Here is a 20,773-nt window from a genome sequence, read left to right on the forward strand (position 1 = left end):
AAGCGACATCAAAACGTCACTTCTGCCCATACCTCTTAAAGGTTTATTTTTTTTAATGTAATTTTTTCTTTTTTTTTCTTTTTTTTTCTTTTTTTTTCTTTTTTTGTTGCATTTTAGTCCAAATATGAGATCTGAGGACTTTTTGACCCCAGATCTCATATTTAAGAGGACCTGTCATGCTTTTTTCTATTACAAGGGATGTTTACATTCCTTGTAATAGGAATAAAAGTGATCCATTTTTTTTTTTAAAACAGTGTAAAAATAAATAAAATCAATTAAAATAAATAAGAAAAAAAAAGGTTTTTAAAAACACCCCGTCATGACGAGCTTGCGCACAGAAGCGAGCGCATACGTGAGTAGCGCCCGCATATGAAAACAGTGGTCAAACCACACATGTGAGGTATCACCGCGATTGGTAGAGCGAGAGCAATAATTCTAGCCCTAAACCTCCTCTGTAACGCAAAAAATGCAACCTGTAGAAATTTTTAAATGTCGCTTATGGAGATTTTTGAGGCTAAAAGTTTGATGCCATTCCACGAGCGGGCACAATTTTGAAGCGTGACATGTTGGATATCAATTTACTCGGTGTACCATTATCTTTCACAATATAAAAAAAATTGGGCTAATTTTACTGCTGTCTTATTTTTTTATTCAAAAAAGTGAATTTTTTCCAAAAAAGGGGCGTTTGTAAGACCGCTGCGCGAATACGGTGTGAAAAAAGTATTTCAATGACCGCCATTTTATTCTCTAGGGTGTTAGAAAAAAAAACAATATAAAATGTTTGGGGGTTCTAAGTAATTTTCTAGCAAAAAAAACTGTTTTAAACATGTAAACACCAAGTCTGAAAAAGGGGCCTGGTCCTTAAGTGGTTAAACTGTGGCAGGTTGGCGCGATCCGGCGAGCTGTTGTAGCTGTACATCGGCTCCTTTAAGAGGGATAGTACGCGCACACGCCTGATGCATTGTGGGTGTGCCCATGCTCGTGATGACCGCCGGCTACGAGCGATGGCGGGCACGAGGCGCAGAACAGGGAAGTGTGTGTGTAAACACACAAATCCCTGTTCTGTTCTGAGAGGAGATGCAGATTGTGAGTTCCAAATAGGTAAGAACAAAGATCTGTCATCTCCGATTGTCAGTCCCCTCCCCCTACAGTTAAAACACAATCAGGGAACACAGTTAACCTCTTGATTGCCTCCTAGTGTTAACCCCTTCCCTGCCAGTGATATTTATACAGTAATCAGTGCATGTTTATAGCACTGATCGCAGTATAATTGTCAATCGTCCCAAAAATGTGTCAAGAGTGTCCAATGTGTCCGCCATAATGTCGCAGTCATGATAAAAATCGCAGATCGCCGTCATTACTATTAAAAATAATAATAATAAAAATGTCATAAATCTATCCCCTATTTTGTAGACGCTATAACTTTTGCACAAACCAATCAATAAATGCTTATTGCGATTTTTATTACCAAAAATATGTAGAAGAATACATATCAGCCTAAACTGAGAAAAAAATGTACTTTAAAAAAAAATTAAAAATTGGGGGTATTTATTATAGAAAAAAGTACAAAATATTGAGTTTTTTCAAAATTGTCGCTCTTTTTTTGTTTATAGCGCAAAAAATAAAAACCGCAGAGATGATCAAATACCACCAAAAGAAAGCTCTATTTGTGGGGGAAAAAAGGACATCAATTTTGTTTTGGGTACAACGTCGCATGACCGCGCAATTGTCAGTTAAAGCGATGCAGTGCCGTATCGCAAAAAGTGCTCTGGTCATTGAGCAGCCAAATCTTCCAGGGCTGAAGTGGTTAAACAAATTTATTCCGTTACGCAAAACATAAGCACTTATTACTTCTCAGTAGTGGAAATATAAAATGGATGAAAATATAATCTGTGTAATTAAAAAAAAATAAAAAAATGTAAAAAAGAAATAAAAATTGTGAAAGAATATAAGGCAAACATATTGTGAATTGTTAGCTGTATAAATGTGTTTTCTCTTTTCTATATTCTCACTGTTCCAACAAACAAGATATGCTGAAGCAACTGAGTTTCCACTGCTGTCTACTTGGCAATGACGGCTTCATTTTAAAAAGCAATTTCTATAGCGTGACCACTTTAAAAAGACCAAAAGATTTCTTTGAAGGAAAAAAAAAATAAAAAAATAAAAAAAAACATCTGAGCACACAAGACACACCAACCCTTGTGGAATACGTTCTGCTTAAATATACACAAAACTGATTTTTATAGCACATTGAACAGCTGTTTTTTGATGTACAAACACATTTTCACTAATGAGTCCCCTAGACGCACAGACCTCAAACACATTCATAAGTAGAACCCTTTAGGGTCTGTTTAATCGCAAGAGCAATTAATATACATAAATATATAGGTAAAAGTAGTTCAGATACAAAGAAAATGGCACAAGGTAAGCTTAAATGCAATGCAATGGTAGGAAAGAGATATTCCCTTTTAAGTTCACTTATTATATAGGATATAATTATATGAATAGAAAGAGCACATTTGTTACAAATTTTTACTTTTTGATAACTAAATATCTTGTGGTGTCATTTCATTTCATGTGTAAAATGTGACATTTATTGTTGTGATGTGAATATTTTGAATTTATCCATGCAAACCATAATTTGACCCTTAGGAAACCAATCACAAAGGGACTTTAGCAGAATCGGAATACTTACTTTTAAATTAATATTAAAGTTTTATATTTGCCCATTTATTGAGTTTTAGTTATCCACTTAGGGCCCGAAGCCTCTTTTTGAGATTTGTTGTTTACAAGTTAAAAACAGGTTGTTTTTTTTTTTTTTGCTAGAAAATTACTTAGAATCCCCAAACAGTATATATTTTTTTTTCAGACACTCTTTATGTCACACTGTATTTGCACAGCGGTCTTACAAGCGCAATTTTTGGGGAAAAAATACAGTTTTTTTTTTTTATTAAAAATATAAGACAACAGTAAAGTTAGCCCAATTTTTTTCTATACTGTGAAAGATAATGTTATGTAAATTGATACCTAACATGTCAAAATTGCATCCGCTCGTGGAACGGCGATCAACTTTGGCACTTAAAAATCTTCATTGGTGATGTTTAAACATTTCTAGTGCTAGTATTATTGCTCTTGCTCTGATGATCACTGTTTTCATATGCGGGTGGGACTTACGCGTTCGCTTCTGCATGCGAGCGAGCTATTTTTTATTTGACATTTATTTTTTATTTTTACATTGTCCTTTTAATAAAAAAAAAATTGGGTCGCTTTTATGCCTATTACAAGGAATGTAATTATAATATATAATAGAAAAAAAGCATGACAGGACCTCTTTAACCTCCCTGGTCGGTATGATTCAGTCTGGTTTTAGGTGCTGAAAGAGGTACAATTATTTTGCATGGAAATTTGGCGTTTTATTTTGTAGTCCTGTAATTCTTAGGAATAATTCTCTTAAATCTGTTCAAACCAGAGTCTAGTAGACATCCTGGGTATGATAAAGTTTATAATATAGTAAAGAATAATAAAAATGATTCAATAATGTAATCAAATCCTAAAACACTGAAAAAGGGACACTTTATGGTTGCTATGGACAATCTCCAAATTCCAGGCAGAAAAAACAGTATTTATAATATAAAAGTGCATGCAGGGCACTGCACAGACCACTAGGGACAAAGGGGGTGTGTAATTTTTAATACAGCTCTGTAATTTGTAAGATTACAGTGCTGTGTGTGTTTTGTGTCTTTTTACTTTTTTGAATTTGCTGCCGTTCTCCGCTCCCGTGCGCCGTAACGTCGCAGGGAACGGAGCTCGGTGGCATTCGGCACTGTGAATCGAGCGGAGGACAGCTCGATCACACAGCGCGGGGGACATCGCTGGATCCAGGGGACAAAGTAAGTAACTCTCCCTGTGTCCTCCCTGAATCCAGCGATGCGATCCCGAGTCTGGCTCGGGGTTACCGCTCCTGTCAGTAAAATCCCAACCCGAGCCAGACTCGGGATTACCGCTAGGGGGGTTAATGTGAGGTCTGGAGGTCAAAAAGACCTCATATCTCACATTTACACTTAAATGCAATAAAAAACAAAACAAAAAAAAAAACGAATGTCTTTAAAAAAAAAAAAAAAAAGTTACCTTTTAAGACCATTGGGCGGAAGTGACATTTGACGTTGCTTCAGTCATCCAATTTTATGGAGCCGCGTGAGGTCTATCATTCCCTTACTTGGCTCCATGCTACTGAGAAGACAGCTTCGGACCAGTGACTCGGTAAACGGCGGAGTTGACTGGAACATGACGGGGGGGGGGCACCTCTCCCACCGTCGATAAAAGTGATCTTGCGGCGAATCCACCACAGAGACCACTTTTATCCTAAAGAGGACTGCCCGCCGTTGCAGAAAATACTGGGGTTATAACCGGTATTCTACGTCAGAGTACTGACGTACAGCTATGGCAGTTTGCGATAAGTGGTTATATTATCTAAATCTGACTCTTCAGTTAGGCATCACAGCTGGTGGCATGTCAACTGCCTGACCTCTGTTGTATCATGGTCACATGATAGTTTAAGTTCTTAAGTTATTCAATATGTGCAAAGAGAGATCACACAAATACTTATAAGTTTACCATTTATTAAAGATAATGACAGATAAAGATAAAGAAAATATAACACGAACATTTAACTAAAGGTGCTGTTTTGCCATGGAGTCCCCATCTGCTTTTACGCAGAATGGCCGTCCAGGTTCAGACACATGCCTCAATGGAGGCAGCTCTGGATACGAGACTAGTCTACTCCAGTTTGGGCTGTGGTAGATACAGGCTAGTATGTGAGTAAATTACCACTCAAAGTTGTTTGGACCGTGATAATCACCTTTTAAGGACTTGGTCAGTTTACTATTACACATTCCTTTCACATGAGTCATCCAAAGTAATCAGGAAAAACAGACAATTAGATGCTCTTATGTCTTTTATGGTTTATTAGTTTAGTATTCAATTTCCCTATTAACCTCCCGCCTTCTGAGTATTGGCTGAAGGTCTCAGATGCACTCCAAGGAAAGTCCTTATGAGCCGAGTCTTGAGTAAAGTCTTCCATGACCCACTGGCCTTAAGGGATTGCCCAGGCCCAATTTTGAGTGAAGGGTTAAGATTAAATAATTTGGATAGAGTCCCCATTAAATTTAGGAATCTGCCTGGTTGTGAAGGCTCTATGTTTGGGGTAATATGAAATACAGCGGGGAGATGGATAGTTGTTGTCCTCGGGAGGAGTGTGCAGGTGAGGAGGAGACTATGGACTATTTTCTGCTTAGTTGCTCTTTTAACCAAGAGTTGTACAAACAGGTGGGATGGGCCCTTGGTGTTCCTTTCCTCTCTAGACTGGGTTATGCAAAGCAGGGAATAAAAAGCGTCACATCCCTTTAGTAAAAGCACTTAACAGTGAATGCACCAAGCACTCTTAGGTACACATTTAACCCTTTGATCGCCCCTTGATGTTAACCCCTTCCCAGCCAGTGGCAATAGCATAGCAACAGTGCATATTTTAAGCACCGATCACTGTATAAGCCCACGTACACACGGTCGGAGATTTTGCCAACCAAATCCGTCGGATTTTGCCCGTCGGATTTAGTCCGACGGATTGTGTCCGAAACTGTTGCATACACACGGTCGGGCCAAGTTGGGGAAAAATCCGATCTTTCAGAACGTGATGACGTAATTTCGTTACGATGGGACTACATTCAGGCTAGTAGCCAATAGCTTTGATGTAGGAATTTGATCTGAGCATGCGTGGCACTTGGTCCGATGAAAATGCTCTACACATGATCAGATTAGGTCCGTCCGGCCCAGTTGGTCGGGAAATCTTTCCAACATGTTGGAAAATTGGGTCGGACGGAGATTCGGACGGAATCAGTCCGATGCATACCACACACAGTCGGATTATCCGACGACACGGTCCGATAAGACTCATTCCGACAGATTCTCCGACCGTGTGTACAAGGGCTTAGTGTCACTGGTTCCCACAAAGTGTCAGTTAGTGTCAGACTGCCCACCATACTATTACAGTCCCACTATATGTTCCTGATCAACCGCCATTACTAATATAGAAAACTGTTACAGCATTCGCGCAAACGAATCAAATTTGTGAAGAATAAATATTGGCCTGAATTTATGAAGACATTTTTTTTCTTGGATTTGTTTTATTGCAGAAAGTTGCAAAATTGTTGTTTTTTTTTTTTTTACCATAGTTTGTAGACTCTATAAAATCCACATATACCAATCAATACATGCGAATTGGGATTTTTTACCATAAAAATTTAGAGCAGAATACACATTGGCCAAAATGTATGAAGAAAATACATTTACATTTTTTTTTTTTATGGGACATGTTTTATAGCAGAACGTAAAAAATAAATAAAAAAATACAGTTTTTTTTTTTAATTCCAACATTTCGGTCTTTTTTTTTGTTTATAGCGTAAAAAAAAATTGTGATTTAAAGTAACGCAGGTCACAACCCAATTGTGATTTAAAGTAACGCAGGTGTCAAAAAGCAAAAAATGGACTGGCCATCAAGTGGGGTAAATCTTCTGGAGGTCCAGTGGTTAAGACAGCAATACCAATAATATAACCTTGTGGATCCAGCGCTATGTTGCCACTTCCCTCAACCTGGCACAGAGGTGGAGCAGGTCTGAAGAGGCTTCCATCCTCTCCTCAATGCTGGGGGCAGGCCAGCTGCTAACACCCTAATACCATAGCAGTGAATGAATCCACACGTTCTTGGTTGTTATAGTACTGGCAGCTGGCCCACCCACCCCATACCAACACATGAAGCGGATCCGGCGCAAACTGGAGCCTCTGCTTGGAAGGGGTGGGGGGGGTGAAACCCCAACAGCACCCCTGTTGAGAACTGCTTACGGTATCTGAAATACAGAAGTACAGTACTTGCTTAAGACTACTGATGGACAAAGATGCCAGAAATGTATGTCTATATTACCGTTACTTAACCACTTCAGCTCCAGAAGATATACCCCTCCACCCCCCCCCCCCCTCTTCTGACCAGACCATTTATAAAAAAAAATTTGTGATACGGCACTGCGTTATTATAACTGACAATTGCGCGGTCGTGTGACGTTGTCCGCGGGGATACCCGCGATCGTCTCACGGAAAGGAAGAACGGGGAACTGCTAATGTAAACAAGCATTTCCCCATTCTGCCTAGTGACACTGACACTGAACACAGCTCCCTGTAATCAGGAGTGGTGATCAGTGATGTGTCAAACACAGCCCCTCCTCCCCACAGTTAGAATCACTCCCTAGGACACACTTAACCCCTACAGCGCTACCTAGTGGTTAACCCCTTCACTGCCAGTCTCATTTACACAGTAATCAATGCATTTTTAATTTCACCGATCGCTCTATTAATTTTAATGGTCCCAAAATCGTGCCAAAAGTGTCCAATGTGTCCGCCATAACGTCGCAGTCACGATAAAAATCACTGATCGCCGCCATTACTAATAAAAAAAAATTATTAATAAAAATGCCATAAAACTATCCCCTATTTTGCAAACGCTATAACTTTTGTGCAAACCAATCAATAAACGTTTATTGCGATTTTTCTTTTTTTAACCAAACACATGTGGAAGAATATGTATTGGCCTAAAACTGAGGAAAAAAAAAAAGTTAGATACTTTTGGGGGGATATTTATTATAGGAAAAAGTAAAAAATAATGTGTTTTTTTTTCAAAATTGTCGTTCTTTTTTTGTTTATAGCGCAAAAAATAAAAACCGCAGAGGTGATCAAATACCACCAAAAGAAAGCTCTATTTATGGGAAAAAAATGACATCACTTGTTTGGGAGCCACGTCGCACGATTGTCAGTTAAAGCGATGCAATGTCGAATTGTGAAAAACGCTCAGGTCTTTTGGTCAGCCAAATGGTCCGGAGCTTAAGTGGTTAAAACATAAAAAATGTAAAGAAATAAAATTTCTTCATCAGTTTAGGCCAACATGTATTCAGCTACATATTTTTGGTAAAAATCCCAATAAGCATACAGTATGTTGATTGGTTTGCGCAAAAGTTAAAAGAGTCTACAAACTATGGGATATTTTTGTCTGTTTATTTATTTTTTAATACAAATGGCAGCGATCAGCAACTTATAGCAGGGCTGCGATATTGCGATGGACAGCTATACACGAATTGATGCTTCTTGGAAACCAGAACTATAATGTGTGTGTGTGTGTATATGTATGTATATATGTATGTATATATATATATATATATATATATATATATATATATATATACACACAAATGATTTATTTTAGGACTGCGATATTGCGATGGACAGCTGGACGCGAATTGATGCTTCTTGGAAACCAGAACTATACTGTGTGTGTATGTTTGTGTGTGTGTGTGTATATATATATATATATATATATATATATATATATATACACACAAACGCGCGTGACTTATTTTAGGACTGCGATATTATGATGGACAGTTGGACACTAATTTACACTTTTTGAGAACCAGAACTATAGCATGTGTGTGTGTGTGCATGTATATATATATACACACACACGTGCGACTTATAGCGGGACTGCGATTTAGTGGCAGACAATCGAGCACTACTTGACACTTCGTGGGAACCAGTGGCACTAATACACTCATAATCAGTGCTAAAAATATGCTATGTCACTATAATAAACAGCATGGGCGATCAAAGGGTCAACTGTGTGCCTAGCTCGTGATTTTGTATACTGTGGGAGGTGCTCTTACTAGGGGGAGGCATGGATCCGTGTCCCTGCTTTACAGGAACACAGGATCCACGCCTCTCCCACTGACAGTTCTGCCTCTGCGGGTGTCGGTGGGCATCGAGTCTGCGGTACCCGCAGCTCAGCTCCTGCTGTGTATACAGTGGGAGCGGGTTGGCAGGAGCGCGCCCCCGGAAGTGCATGTGACTCTGCGCACATCGGCCACCCTGTAGTAGTAAATGGGGCGGTCAGGAACTGGTTAAAATACTCTCTACATCTGGCAGTCACTGGGAGCACCTCCTATTAGACTTGGTGCTACAAAGCAACAGGATTATGGGTCGGGGAAAGGAGAACCTCTAGCCGGCAGGATCTAAAATTGAATTTTTAAGGATTAGACTGCATGCCGTGAAAATGCAATATAATACAATGTAAAAAACAAAACAAAAAAAAACACTGTGATTTATTTTCTTCTTGCTGACACTAAACAAACATTCATTGCAAACCTGTGCATGTTTTGTTATTTAAAGGAGAGACAGTCAACGGTGAAGAGGGAGAAGAACTGTGCACAGCAAGGGAACAAATCAGCTGAAAGGACGAAGATGCAGAGAGCGAACTCGGTCACCGTGGATGGACAAGGTCTTCAGGTTGGAAATGGCCTTTTCAGATTTCTTGGGATATTGCTGCAACAATGTTGCAATACTTTTATCCATTAGACCTTGTGTAGTTTGTGTAGTTTAGGTTTGGGTTTGGATTAACCAAAAGAGTATGCATTCAGTAAAGGGCCATGGTAAGTGGAACGAAACTGTATCTGAGCACCACAAACTGAAAACACTATTTAATTTGTTTTTTTTTTATATTTAAAACAAACTCACTCATCCATCCAATCATGCAGATGCAGCCATCTTGAGTAAGGGCAGGTGATTCATGTGGCATTCACTTCCTGGAATCTATCTGCTCTTAGCTCAGACATGCAAACAGGATGGTGTGCTTAGCCATAGCTCCCAACTGTCCCTGATTTGGAACAATGTCCCTCTGTCCCTCATTCCTCCTCATTTGTCCCTCATTTTGGTCTGATCTATATAGATGTATATAAAAAGCACTTTTTATCTATGAAAAAGAGTTTCCCAGCGCTAAACCTTTCATCTGCTGCATTTGTAAATTACAAAAGCCAATATAAAGGAATAGTAGAGGTAAAAAAAAGCACTTGTGGGTTTAACCACTTTAGCCCCGGAAGATTTTACCCCCTTCCTGACCAGAGCACTTTTTGCGAAACGGCACTGCGCCGCTTTAACTGACAATTGCGCGGTCGTGCGACGTGGCTCCCAAACAAAATTGATGTCCTTTTTTCCCCACAAATAGAGCTTTCTTTTGGTGGTATTTGATCACCTCTGCGTTTTTTTTTTCTTTTTGCGCTATAAACAAAAAAAAGAGAGTCAATTTTGAAAAAAAACGTAATATTTTTTACATTTTGCTATAATAAATATCCCCAAAAAATATATAAAAAACTTTTTTTTCCCTCAGTTTAGGCCGATACGTATTCTTCTACACATTTTTGATTTAAAAAAATTGCAATAAGTGATTATTGATTGGTTTGCACAAAAGTTATAGCGTTTACAAAATAGGGTATAGTTTTATGGCATTTTTTTTAATAATTTTTTTTTTAAATGGTGGCGATCATCGATTTTTATCATGACTGCGACATTATGGCGGACACTTCGGACATTTTTGACACATTTTTGGGACCATTGTCATTTATACAGCAATCAGTGCTATACAAATGCACTGATTCCTGAATGACACTGGCAGTGAAGGGGTTAACTACTAGGTGGCAGTGTAGGGGTTAAGTGTGTCCTAGTGGAGTGTATCTAACTGTAGGGGGGTGTGGCATGTCACTGATCTCTGCTCCCAATCACAGGGAGCATAGATAGTGACAGTGTCACTAGGCAGAATGGGGAGATGCTTGTTTACATTAGCATCTACCCATTCTTTGTCCCCGTGAGTCGATCGTGGGTATCCCCATGGTGATCGAGTTCACGGGACGAAGCTTGCCATGGGCGCACATGCGTGCCCGCTGGCCGCCTCTTTAAGGGCCACATACAGGTACGTAATTCTGCCTGTACAAGCCCTTCTGCCGACGTATATCGTCGTGAGGTGGTTGGCATGCGGTTAACCAATCTTGTTTTTTTTGTACAAATCTCCTTTACGGGGTGTGACAAGGGGAGTGTCCTAGGCCTGCATACTTTTGCTGATATGTGTCCCTCATTCCCATCTTAAAAAGTTGGGAGGTGTGTTAATACACTGCCTGCATTGACTGAATATCAAATAAACACTGAATATATAGTCTATGCTAAATGCAGAGTAAATATATATATCTACTATATCTACTGTATCATAGCTCCCAACTGTCCCTGATTTGGAGCAATGTCCCTCTGTCCCTCTTTCTTCCTCATTTGTCCCTCATTTTGGTCTGATCTATATAGATGTATATAAAATGCGCTTTTTATCTTTCAAAACGTGTTTTCCAGTGCTGAACCTTTCATCTGATTTCTAAATTGCTGCATTTGTAAATTCCAAAAGCTAATATAAATGAAAAGTAGTGGTAAAAAAAAGCATTCATGGGTTTAACCAATCTTGTTTTTTTTTTGTACAAATCTCCTTTAAGGGGAGTGGTAAGGGGTGTGTCCTATGCCTGCATACTTTTGCTGATAGGTGTCCCTTATTCCCATGTCAAAAAGTTGGGAGGTATGTCTTAGCTGAGAAAGCTCCACCCCCAGATGAAAGGGAAATAAATGCCCATGAAGACTCCTGGGATGTATCACATCATTTTGGCTTAGGCCAGAAACCAGGAAGCACTTGAAGAAATATATAAAAAATTATAATTTTCTATTTACTAAGGCTATTAGCATACGGATTAAACATGGTTAATGTTGATTGAGAGAGTTTGGTTTCATCAAACAGATCATGTAGCTATGCAAACAAGAGCTCCTAGAGCAATGTCTCTGTTACTTAGAAGGGATACTAGGGGGTTGATTTACTAAAACTGGAGAGTGCAAAATCTGGTGCAGTTCTGCATTGTAGCCAATCAGCTTCTAACTTAAAGTGGAGGCCCGCCCACCGCTGCAAAAATGTAAAGCCAGCAGCTACACATACTGCAGCTGCTGACTTTTAATAATCAGACACTTACTTGTCCTGGAGGCCAGCGATGTCACCACCGCAGCCAATGTTTTCATCAGCTGTCGGGTACATGCCGCCTCCATTGCGAGTAAGGGAACCAGTCAGTGTAGCCTTACGGATTCACGTCGGGAGCCCTACATGCGGGAGGCTGTGCTCTTCTCTCCTACTGGCCCGGTGACAAGGGGAGGAGGTGGAGGGAGGAGGAGCCCGGGCGGTGACATCAATACCCCCGACTGAGGCTCCCAGAAGTGGGAACAGTATACCTCTATCAGACAGTGCCCCCACCCCCCCCAAAAGGTGCCAAATGAGGGGGAAGGATTACACTTTTGGGTGGGACTCAGCTTTAACCACTTCAGCTCCAGAAGGTCATACCCACTTCCTGACCAGGCCATTTTTGGGATACAGTGTTGTTTTAACTGACAATTGTGCAGTCATGCGACACTGTGCTTAAATAAAATTGACGTCCTTTTTTCTCACAAATAGAGCTTTCTTTTGGTGGTATTTGATCATCACCTCTGCTTTTTTTATTTTTTGGGCTATAAACAAAAAGAGATCGTCAATTTTGAATAAAAAACTATATTTTTTTACTTTCTGCTATAAAACATTCCCAACAAAAAAATAAAATAAAAAATGTCAAAATCAATAAAACTGTTATTTAAAAAAAAAAAATTTAAAAAGTCAAATTTCTTCATCAGTTTAGGTCAATATGTATTCCATACCTCTCACTTGGTGCGGCGGACCAGAGTCTGCCGGACAATCCGCCCATGCGTGGGCTCCAGCTGACTTTTTGTTCCCAAAAGTCCAACGGACTTAGAAAGAAGTTTTGACTCAAAATTGTCCACCGGACTCGGCAGTCCAGTGGACAATTCGCCTGTCTGTGCTAGTCCACCGGAATTTTGAACTGAATTTTTCAAGTGAATGTCGCCGCCTCCATCGGCGAGATTGACACCTCGCTAGCCCCGGTATGGATTTAAAGGTTAAAAACGGCATGGGGGCCCCCCCAAAGTCCATAGCAGACCCTTATCTGAGCACGCAGCCCAGCCGGTCAGGAAAGGGGGTGGGGACGAGCGAGCACCCCCCTCCTGAGCCGTACCAGGCTGCGTGCCCTCAAAATGGAGGGGTGCTTTGGGGAAGGGGGGCCCCCCAACCCAAAGCACCTTGTCCCCATGTTAATGAGAACAAGGGCCTCTTCCCAACAACCCTGGCCGTTGGTTGTCAGGGTCTGTGGGCGGGGGGCTTATCGGACCGGGCCAACGCTAGTAAAAGAGCTATAAGAAGATAGCGGAGGCCCGGCAAGAAGAACCTAAGAGTGGGACAAGACCCCGAATTTGGAAGAAGACCCCCGGATGGCGGCGACGACGAAGAAGAAAGCTGGGCTCCTCCGCTAGTAAAAGAGCTAGCAAAAGAGCAGAAGATAGCGGAGGAGTCTGGTTATAAGACCCCCCAAAACGGAAGAAGACCCCCGGAGCTGTCTAATAAATTATTTAAAAAAAAACTTGTGTTGTTTTTTTTTATTTACACTTTTTTCACCAGGTAAATGGGTAGGGGTACATCATACCCCGTACTCATTCACATAGGGTGGGGGGCCGGCATCTGGGGGCCCCCTTATTAAACGGGGCTTCCGGATTCCGATAAGCCCCCCGCCCACAGACCCCGACAACCAACGGCCAGGGCTGTCGGGAAGAGGCCCTTGTCCTCATCAACATGGGGACAAGGTGCTTTGGGTTGGGGGGGCCGTAGGCTGCTTCCCCAAAGCACCCCCCATGTTGAGGGCACGCGGCCTGGTATGGCTCAGGAGGAAGGGGGTGCTCGCTCATCCCCACCCCCTTTCCTGACTGGCTGGGCTGCGTGCTCGGATAAGGGTCTGCTATGGACTTTGGAGGGACCCCCACGCTGTTTTTTCGGCGTAGGGCTTCCCCTTTAAATCCATACCAGGTGACGGGGATAGTGAGGTGTCAATCTCACCGATGGAGGCGGCGACATTCACTTCCTGCGCTAGTTCTGTCTACCTGGAGCCACGTTTAAAATAAACTGACTTTACTATATGTGTGGGCAAGTCCTTTCATTTATAAAGTCCAGACCTCCGCTGCAAAGTCCGGCGGGTTGTCCGCTGGACTAAGACCGCCGGATAGTCCGATCGTGTGTACGTGGCATAAGTGTCAGTGGGTAGGAAAAAAAAGGGCAAAATGCTTACTATTTTTTCTGGGCTCTACTGTGGGTACAAACAACAAATAACATTATTTTGGGTTATTATTTGGTGGTAACAAGAAATATACAGCTACATTTTTCAAAAACTGTTGTTCTTTTTTACTATTTTGGAAAAACGGCACTTTAATCAAAGTTGTTCTTTGATTAAAAAAAAAATGCAGGAGAAAAATCGTCCGAAATTCAGTCAGTTAGACAGTTCGTTCGTTTTTCAGCCAGTAATGGCCACAAAATTGATAATCGTTGGGACGTTTTTGAGCCAAAAAAACGAAGGACAAGTTTGGAAATTTTCTGCCGAACGAACGATAAATTGAAAAGTTAATGTGTTTCCCGTCCAAACTGTCTGCACTAGATATATGTAAAAAAGCGAACAAAAAAATACATTAATTTATGTCCACTGAATGATTTATCGCACTATTGTTTGCGTTCACAGCTGAATTTTTGTTTTTCAAAAATGGATTTGGCTGATTTTTCGTATAGTGTATGGTCAACATTAGGAGTGAAGGGGTTAAGATCAATGATGGAGGGGGGGGATCAAAATTTTGCTATGGAGCTCTGTGGTTTACACACACAGTTCCAGGTTCTCCGTTCCGTGTGCCCCGAGCGATGGTGATCGAGACCACTGGGCACTGGCATTGGCTCGGGCAGCGCACACACGCCCCCCCTAGTGGAAATCTATGGTACCAATGTACCATGACGGCGGTTCGCGCAGCCGAGCCATGTTGCTGCAGTATAACTGCAGCGGCTGGTCGGCATGCGGCTAAAGGAGAATTGTACAACAACAAAAACAAGTGCTTTTTTACCACTACTATTTCTTTATATTGGCTGATGAAAGGTTTAGCACTGGAAACACTTTTTAATAGATATAAAGTGCATTTTATATACAACTATATAGATCAGACCAAAATGAGGGACAAATGAGGAGGATTGAAGGACAGAGGGACATTGCTCCAAATCAGGGACAGTCATTCAAAATCAGGGACAGTTGGGAGCTATGGTAAATGAGATGAAGCTTCACATGCAAAGGAAAAAAAATGCATTTTTGCTTGCACATGATTGAATTATGGAAGTCAGCAGAGCTTCTGCTAATTTACCGCAGCAACCCCCATAGTGGTTGATTTACTAAAGGCAAATAGACTGTCCGCTTTGCAAAGTGCAGTTGAACTTTGCAAGTGCAGTTGCTCCAGAGCTTAGTAAATGAGGTAAGGCTTCTGTAGCGATGACACTTTTGACAAAGTGTCTGTCATGTACAAATTTAGTTTTGCCTCAGAACAGTAATGGAGTTCTGAGTGTTAATTGTGTAGGTTAACTTTGACATCAGTTTGGCCGGGCTGTGTTAGAGTTCTGCCTGGTCATGTGTACAGTTAAGTGCACGTGACAGGCTCAGAACCAGGCCTGGTTGGACGCTTTGGGTATCAGCCTTCCTCGGAACCAATCAGTGGGTGTGCCGGGCCCCGCTGAGGAGTCTGGGGAAGGGTACTTAAAATATTGAGGTCACGTGTTCTGAGTTCGTTTGAGAGGCCATAGTGGCCTCTTCCTGATTCTGGACCGGGGTAGCCCCACGAGGGGTCACGGGAGTGTGTGTCGCTCCTCAACATGCTTCGGTTAGTTAGCCCCGACAGACCTGCCTGGTCTGGGGTAGGGATCCGTCTGTTCCCGAGTCTCGAAACCGGCTGGTCCGAGGCGCAGTAACTGAGGGAGGATTCAAGGCGTCCGGGTGTGCTCTCGGCTTGGAGGGGCACCGCAACTCATGTAAGCGACCGGGGGAGGACTCTTCGGATGAGGGCCAAAAAGCTGGCATCCTAAAAAGTGCCTGGTTACTGAGTTGTGAAGGACATTAACGAATCCACGCTTTTTTCCAGTACTGCCAAGGAGACAGAAGAACGTTCCAGGTACTGAGGAAAAAGGTTCCTGTTCACTTTCAGTTACAACGTGTTCAAAGTCAGAGATTTCACAAGTTCCGGATCAAAGTGCTGACTGCCATAATCTCTGGCTAGAGATTTGTTCAGCTTTGAAGCGCCCAGCTGCGATTGGCTACTCTCTCTACCAACTATTAGAGACTTTCTGATATTAGCAGTTCAAGGTGCCTCAGTTCCTTCACCCTTGTCCTCTGTTCCCATACGAGACTGTGTTGTTGGATGTTACCCTGCAAATAAAAACCTCCCCCTAGACCTGGAAGAACAAGCCGAGCAGAGGTAACCAGTAAGGCCAAACGTTAAGGCCGCCCTGCCAAGGGTTATGGCCACTACACTTCACTTTGCCAAGAATACTCAATCATGTGCAAGGAAAAAAAAAAAAAAACACATTTATGATTGCACGTGATGATGGAAATGATCAGAGCTTCTGCTCATTTACTAAGCTCCGGAGCAGCAGCACTTGCAGAGGGCAACTGCACTTTGCAAAGTGCAAAGTCTATTTGCTTTTAGTAAATCAACCCCATAGTGTCTTATCTAGGAGTTGCTTCTCCTTTGTAACAGGAGTTAGTAAAAAAGGAGAAGTAAAAAAAAAAAAAAAAAAAAAAAAGATTCTGAAGATGTGTTAATGTCTATATTTTTGTTCACTATCCCACCTTTCAGTAACACCTTTCATTAACTATAAATCCCTAAAGTAGAGTGTGGCCAATGAGAAGAAGAAATTGGAAAAAAAGAAAATATTAGATGCTTATGCAATGAGTAGGGAAAAGATATTTTGGCTGACGGCTGACATATGGGTTGTTATAACAAATAATTGAGACATTATAATAAAACTCAGCGCTCTGTCTCAAGTGTAAGACTCTAATTATGAGGCTGTAAAATGTGATGGTTTGGCAACATCTCCTCGGTCATTATTTGGCAATGGCGTGCTGCTAACTAGCGCAAGTACAAAGATTTATTGCAATTAATGCCTCGTCAGAATTTTGCAGCGGGTTTAAAACTGATATCCAGACGCTCATTGTCTTTTAATCAGGTTGGCACTAGGATGATGAGAGGCTTGCGCTGTATTGATGTAATAATACCAAAAATTTGTGGCTGAACCATTTTTATCAACTTGTCTCTTTCTACCTATATTTTAAGAGCCACTGCAAAAATGATATCCTGAAAAAAAAAAACTCTACTATCAATAAAGGGTATGCAAGGAAAAGCACCAAAAGAAGAATGAAAAGAGTCCAGATTTCATTTTATTCAGACTCTTGTATTATAAAAACACAACACGCTTTAAGGGTTCAAAGAGCTTATATAATATTCCCATTGCTCCATACTAGAACCCCCCTATCTCATGCGCCCAGCTCCTAATCTACATGCAGGGCGCTAGACGCATGGATTCCAATGGGGTTGTTTTTATTTTTTTTGTTTTTTTTTACAATTTTTATGTCACTTGATATTGGTGTAGCAGCTTATCAAGTACAAATTTTCAGTAAACTATATACTAACATTACTTTTGGTGCACACAAATGCAATATATTATTCTTTTTTTCAGTACAATGCAATAGATTAAGTTGGCCCAAGTAAATAGATACCTAACATGTCGTGGTGGCTGTTTTTTTTTGCAGGGGGGGGCAGCAAACACCCCTCCCCATTGGTCGTTTGTTCAGTCGGGCGGCACCCCCCTCTACCCCGGCACTTACCCCATCGGTTGCAGGCGGGCACAATCCTACAGACAGCTGGCAGGGGCTGAGTTAAGGACTCCTTACAGGTGGCAGGTTGTGAGCTCCTATGGGCAGTGGGCTGCGGGCTCCTGTGTCCTCTCTGCATCACGGCGTGCATCACGACTCCTCCCTCCTCCTGCTAGGCATCCAATAGGATCACCTGTCCTTTCAGCCAATCGGGTGACCAGTGTCAAAACCCACTTCCTGATTGGCCTGGGAGGAGGATCAGTGTTACAACAGTGAATATTGATTTGCTGTTGTAACACACCTGGGTGGGCTTGTAACGCACTCTCTGCGACCTGAGCCCACCCTATATGGAAGCCTATTAGAGCCTCTGGCTCTAGTTGGTGCTTCAAAAAAACACACCCCGCCCCATTGAAATCCATGCACCAGTGTCATGAAAGGGGCCGGACACATGAATAGGGGAGGCGGTGATGAACGGGGGAGGGGGGGTTGCGCACAATTAATGGATGGGCCGTCCCTGTAACATGTCACGCCTTAAAATTGTGCGCACTAGTGAAACTATGACGATAAACTTTGCTACCCAAAATTTTCCATAGGTGACGTTTTTAAAAGCCCCTACAGGTCATCAGTTAATTGTTAACCATGCATAATAGACCTAGAAATAATGGTCACACTCTGGTATGCACGGTGATACCTAATATGTGCAGTACAATTGTCATACAAAGATGCATTCAATGCAATAATTGTGCAGTGTACATGTGTATTTCAATCGATAGTCTGTGCACGTAGGAGCCCCCAATGTGTTTGATAACATACGTATGTGCATGTACGTTTTGAGGGGGGGTTAAGTGCTTGGCTGTACCTTACGTTTTTTTGCACTTTTTTCACCTCACTTTACTGCTATCACATAGCAATAAAGCCAAAACATCCTTCAGGTTCTTACTAGATTGGGGAGATCAGCGATCACACAATCACCAGTCTCCCTCCCCTGGCAACACCCACCATGCAGGTCCTGGGCTCACAGGTGGGATAGCGGAGCCTGGCAAACATGCTGGGAGGAGGCACACATTTGGTGGAACTAGTAAAGCAGAGCGGAGTGGTACAGCTAATTCCACCTGAAAAACAACAGCCTGCCTGTCAGATTCACTTGCACTTCCACCTGCTGTAGCAGCCAGAGTGTAAATCCTGCCCGCCCCTGCTACCAATGTATGAAATATGCTGATGGCAATACGAGGGTTAATCTATGTTCCACTGACAACTGCTGGTCTATACCACTGTTCCTGATCATGTAATGTCCATGACAGACAATCACAGTGATTATTAAGGCCGGGTTCACACTGGTACGAACGACAGTTCTACCACTTTGGATCCGACTTTGCCCTGCAACATGAAGTCCAACTTCAATGAATGGGGATTCGACTTTGATCCCCAACAATACCAGGCACTGTCTCTGGTATGAATCTTTAGGGGGAGCTCCAGTCAAATAATAAAAAAAAAAACAGCATGGGTTACCCCTCCAAGGGTATACCAGGCCCTTCAGTCTTGTACGGATTTTAAGGGGAACCCCAACGCTGTGCAATTCCCCTCAAAATCCATACAAAACCCTTATCCATACCAAACCTTTAGCACACAGCCCAGGAAAAGGGATACTCATCCACATAGGGCGGGGGGGCCGGGATCTGGGGGCCCCCTTGTTAAAGGCGGCGTCCAGATTCCGATAAGCTCCCGACCCGCAGACCCCGACGAACCAATGGCAAGGGTTGTCGCGAAGAGGCCCTTGTCCTCGTCAACATGGGGACAAGGTGCTTTAGAGTGGGGGGGGGTGCAGGGTCCCCCTGTCCTATAGCACCCACCCCCCGGATGTTGAGGGTATGCAGCCTGGTACGGTTCAGGAAGGGGTTGCCGCTTGCCTGTCCCCACCCTCTTTCCTGACCTGCCTGCCGTTGTGCTCAGATAAGGGTCTGGTATGGATATTGTGGGGGGGAACCCCATGCCGTTTTGTGGTATGCTCTTGGAGGGGGAACCCATGCCGGTTTTTAAAAAAGAATTGGCGTGGAGTTCACCTTCAAGCTCATCAGAGCACAAGTCGCATGCCAAAAGTCGGATCAGTTAGGAAGGCGATCCGACTTTGTCCGATTTCAGTGATATTCAATGGGCTGAAGTAGGATCAAAGTCAGACCAAAGTAGTGCAGGGAGCATTTTCAAAGACGGACCAGTTAAGACGGCTCCCATAGGGAAACATTGATTTTCACACATCATGTGACATGAGCTCCCAATATTGGAGTGTTTGCCGTACAAGTGTGAACCCGGCCATAAGGTCTCATCACAATCAGACCTATCATCTTCAGATGTTACTGTTCCGTGCATAGAGACATCCAAACAAAATAAACAAAAAGACCTCCAGAGAGAAGTTTTAAGAGACCGTATTCATTTATTTAAGGTAACAATGTAACAACAAACAATAAGATAAAGGTAGCCAATGTGTTTTGGGGGCTGATGATCCCTCTTCATCAGGCCTTAAACAAGATACATCAATAATCATGATAATTATGGGGAATGCAAATCCCAATCTTATTGTAATCATAAATCTTAGAAAATCATAATCCGTATTTGCATTCCCTATAATTAAATTTATTATTGAGGTATCTTGTTTCAGCCCTGATGAAGGGGAATTGCCAGCCCCTGAAATGCATTGGATGCTCTTTAACCCCTTTGCGCCTAATGGTAAAATAAATCTAAATGCCTAAGCCCAATTTTGTGATTTTGACATGTGTTAGTAAAACTGAACATATCATCACAACTACTTTGTTAAACCAGGTGGATTATACTGTGTTTTTTTCAGGACAAATTGGAGTTTCAATTGGTGGTAAATGGTAATGAATATCTCCTGATTTTGATATCAAAGGAAAACTATCTCAAAATAGTAAAAAAAATATAATTTATTTATTTAATTAGGGCTGAACTGGCCTATTGGGATAGGGGGAAATCTACCAGTAGGCAGGCTGCCCTTTGGGCTAGGCATTTACTGCTGCCATCTGAAAAGAACCGGCAGCCGTGATGCAATGCTCCTG

General features: G+C 42.0%; 1 protein-coding gene across 1 annotated transcript in view; it reads left to right on the top strand.

Moving 5' to 3' along the window:
• The window catches only part of DGKB (diacylglycerol kinase beta), a 662,201-nt gene that overhangs the window by 193,372 nt on the left and 448,056 nt on the right, over positions 1–20,773 (top strand). The window contains exon 13 of the mRNA XM_077490704.1: positions 9,262–9,378. Coding sequence (XP_077346830.1) covers positions 9,262–9,378 — 117 coding nt within the window. The remainder of the gene's footprint in view (positions 1–9,261; positions 9,379–20,773) is intronic.

This window comes from Lithobates pipiens, unplaced genomic scaffold (genome assembly GCF_037356315.1).
Source record: "Lithobates pipiens isolate NorthernLeopardFrog02 unplaced genomic scaffold, aLitPip1_a1.2 Scaffold_19, whole genome shotgun sequence".
In the NCBI taxonomy this organism is placed as follows: domain Eukaryota; kingdom Metazoa; phylum Chordata; class Amphibia; order Anura; family Ranidae; genus Lithobates; species Lithobates pipiens.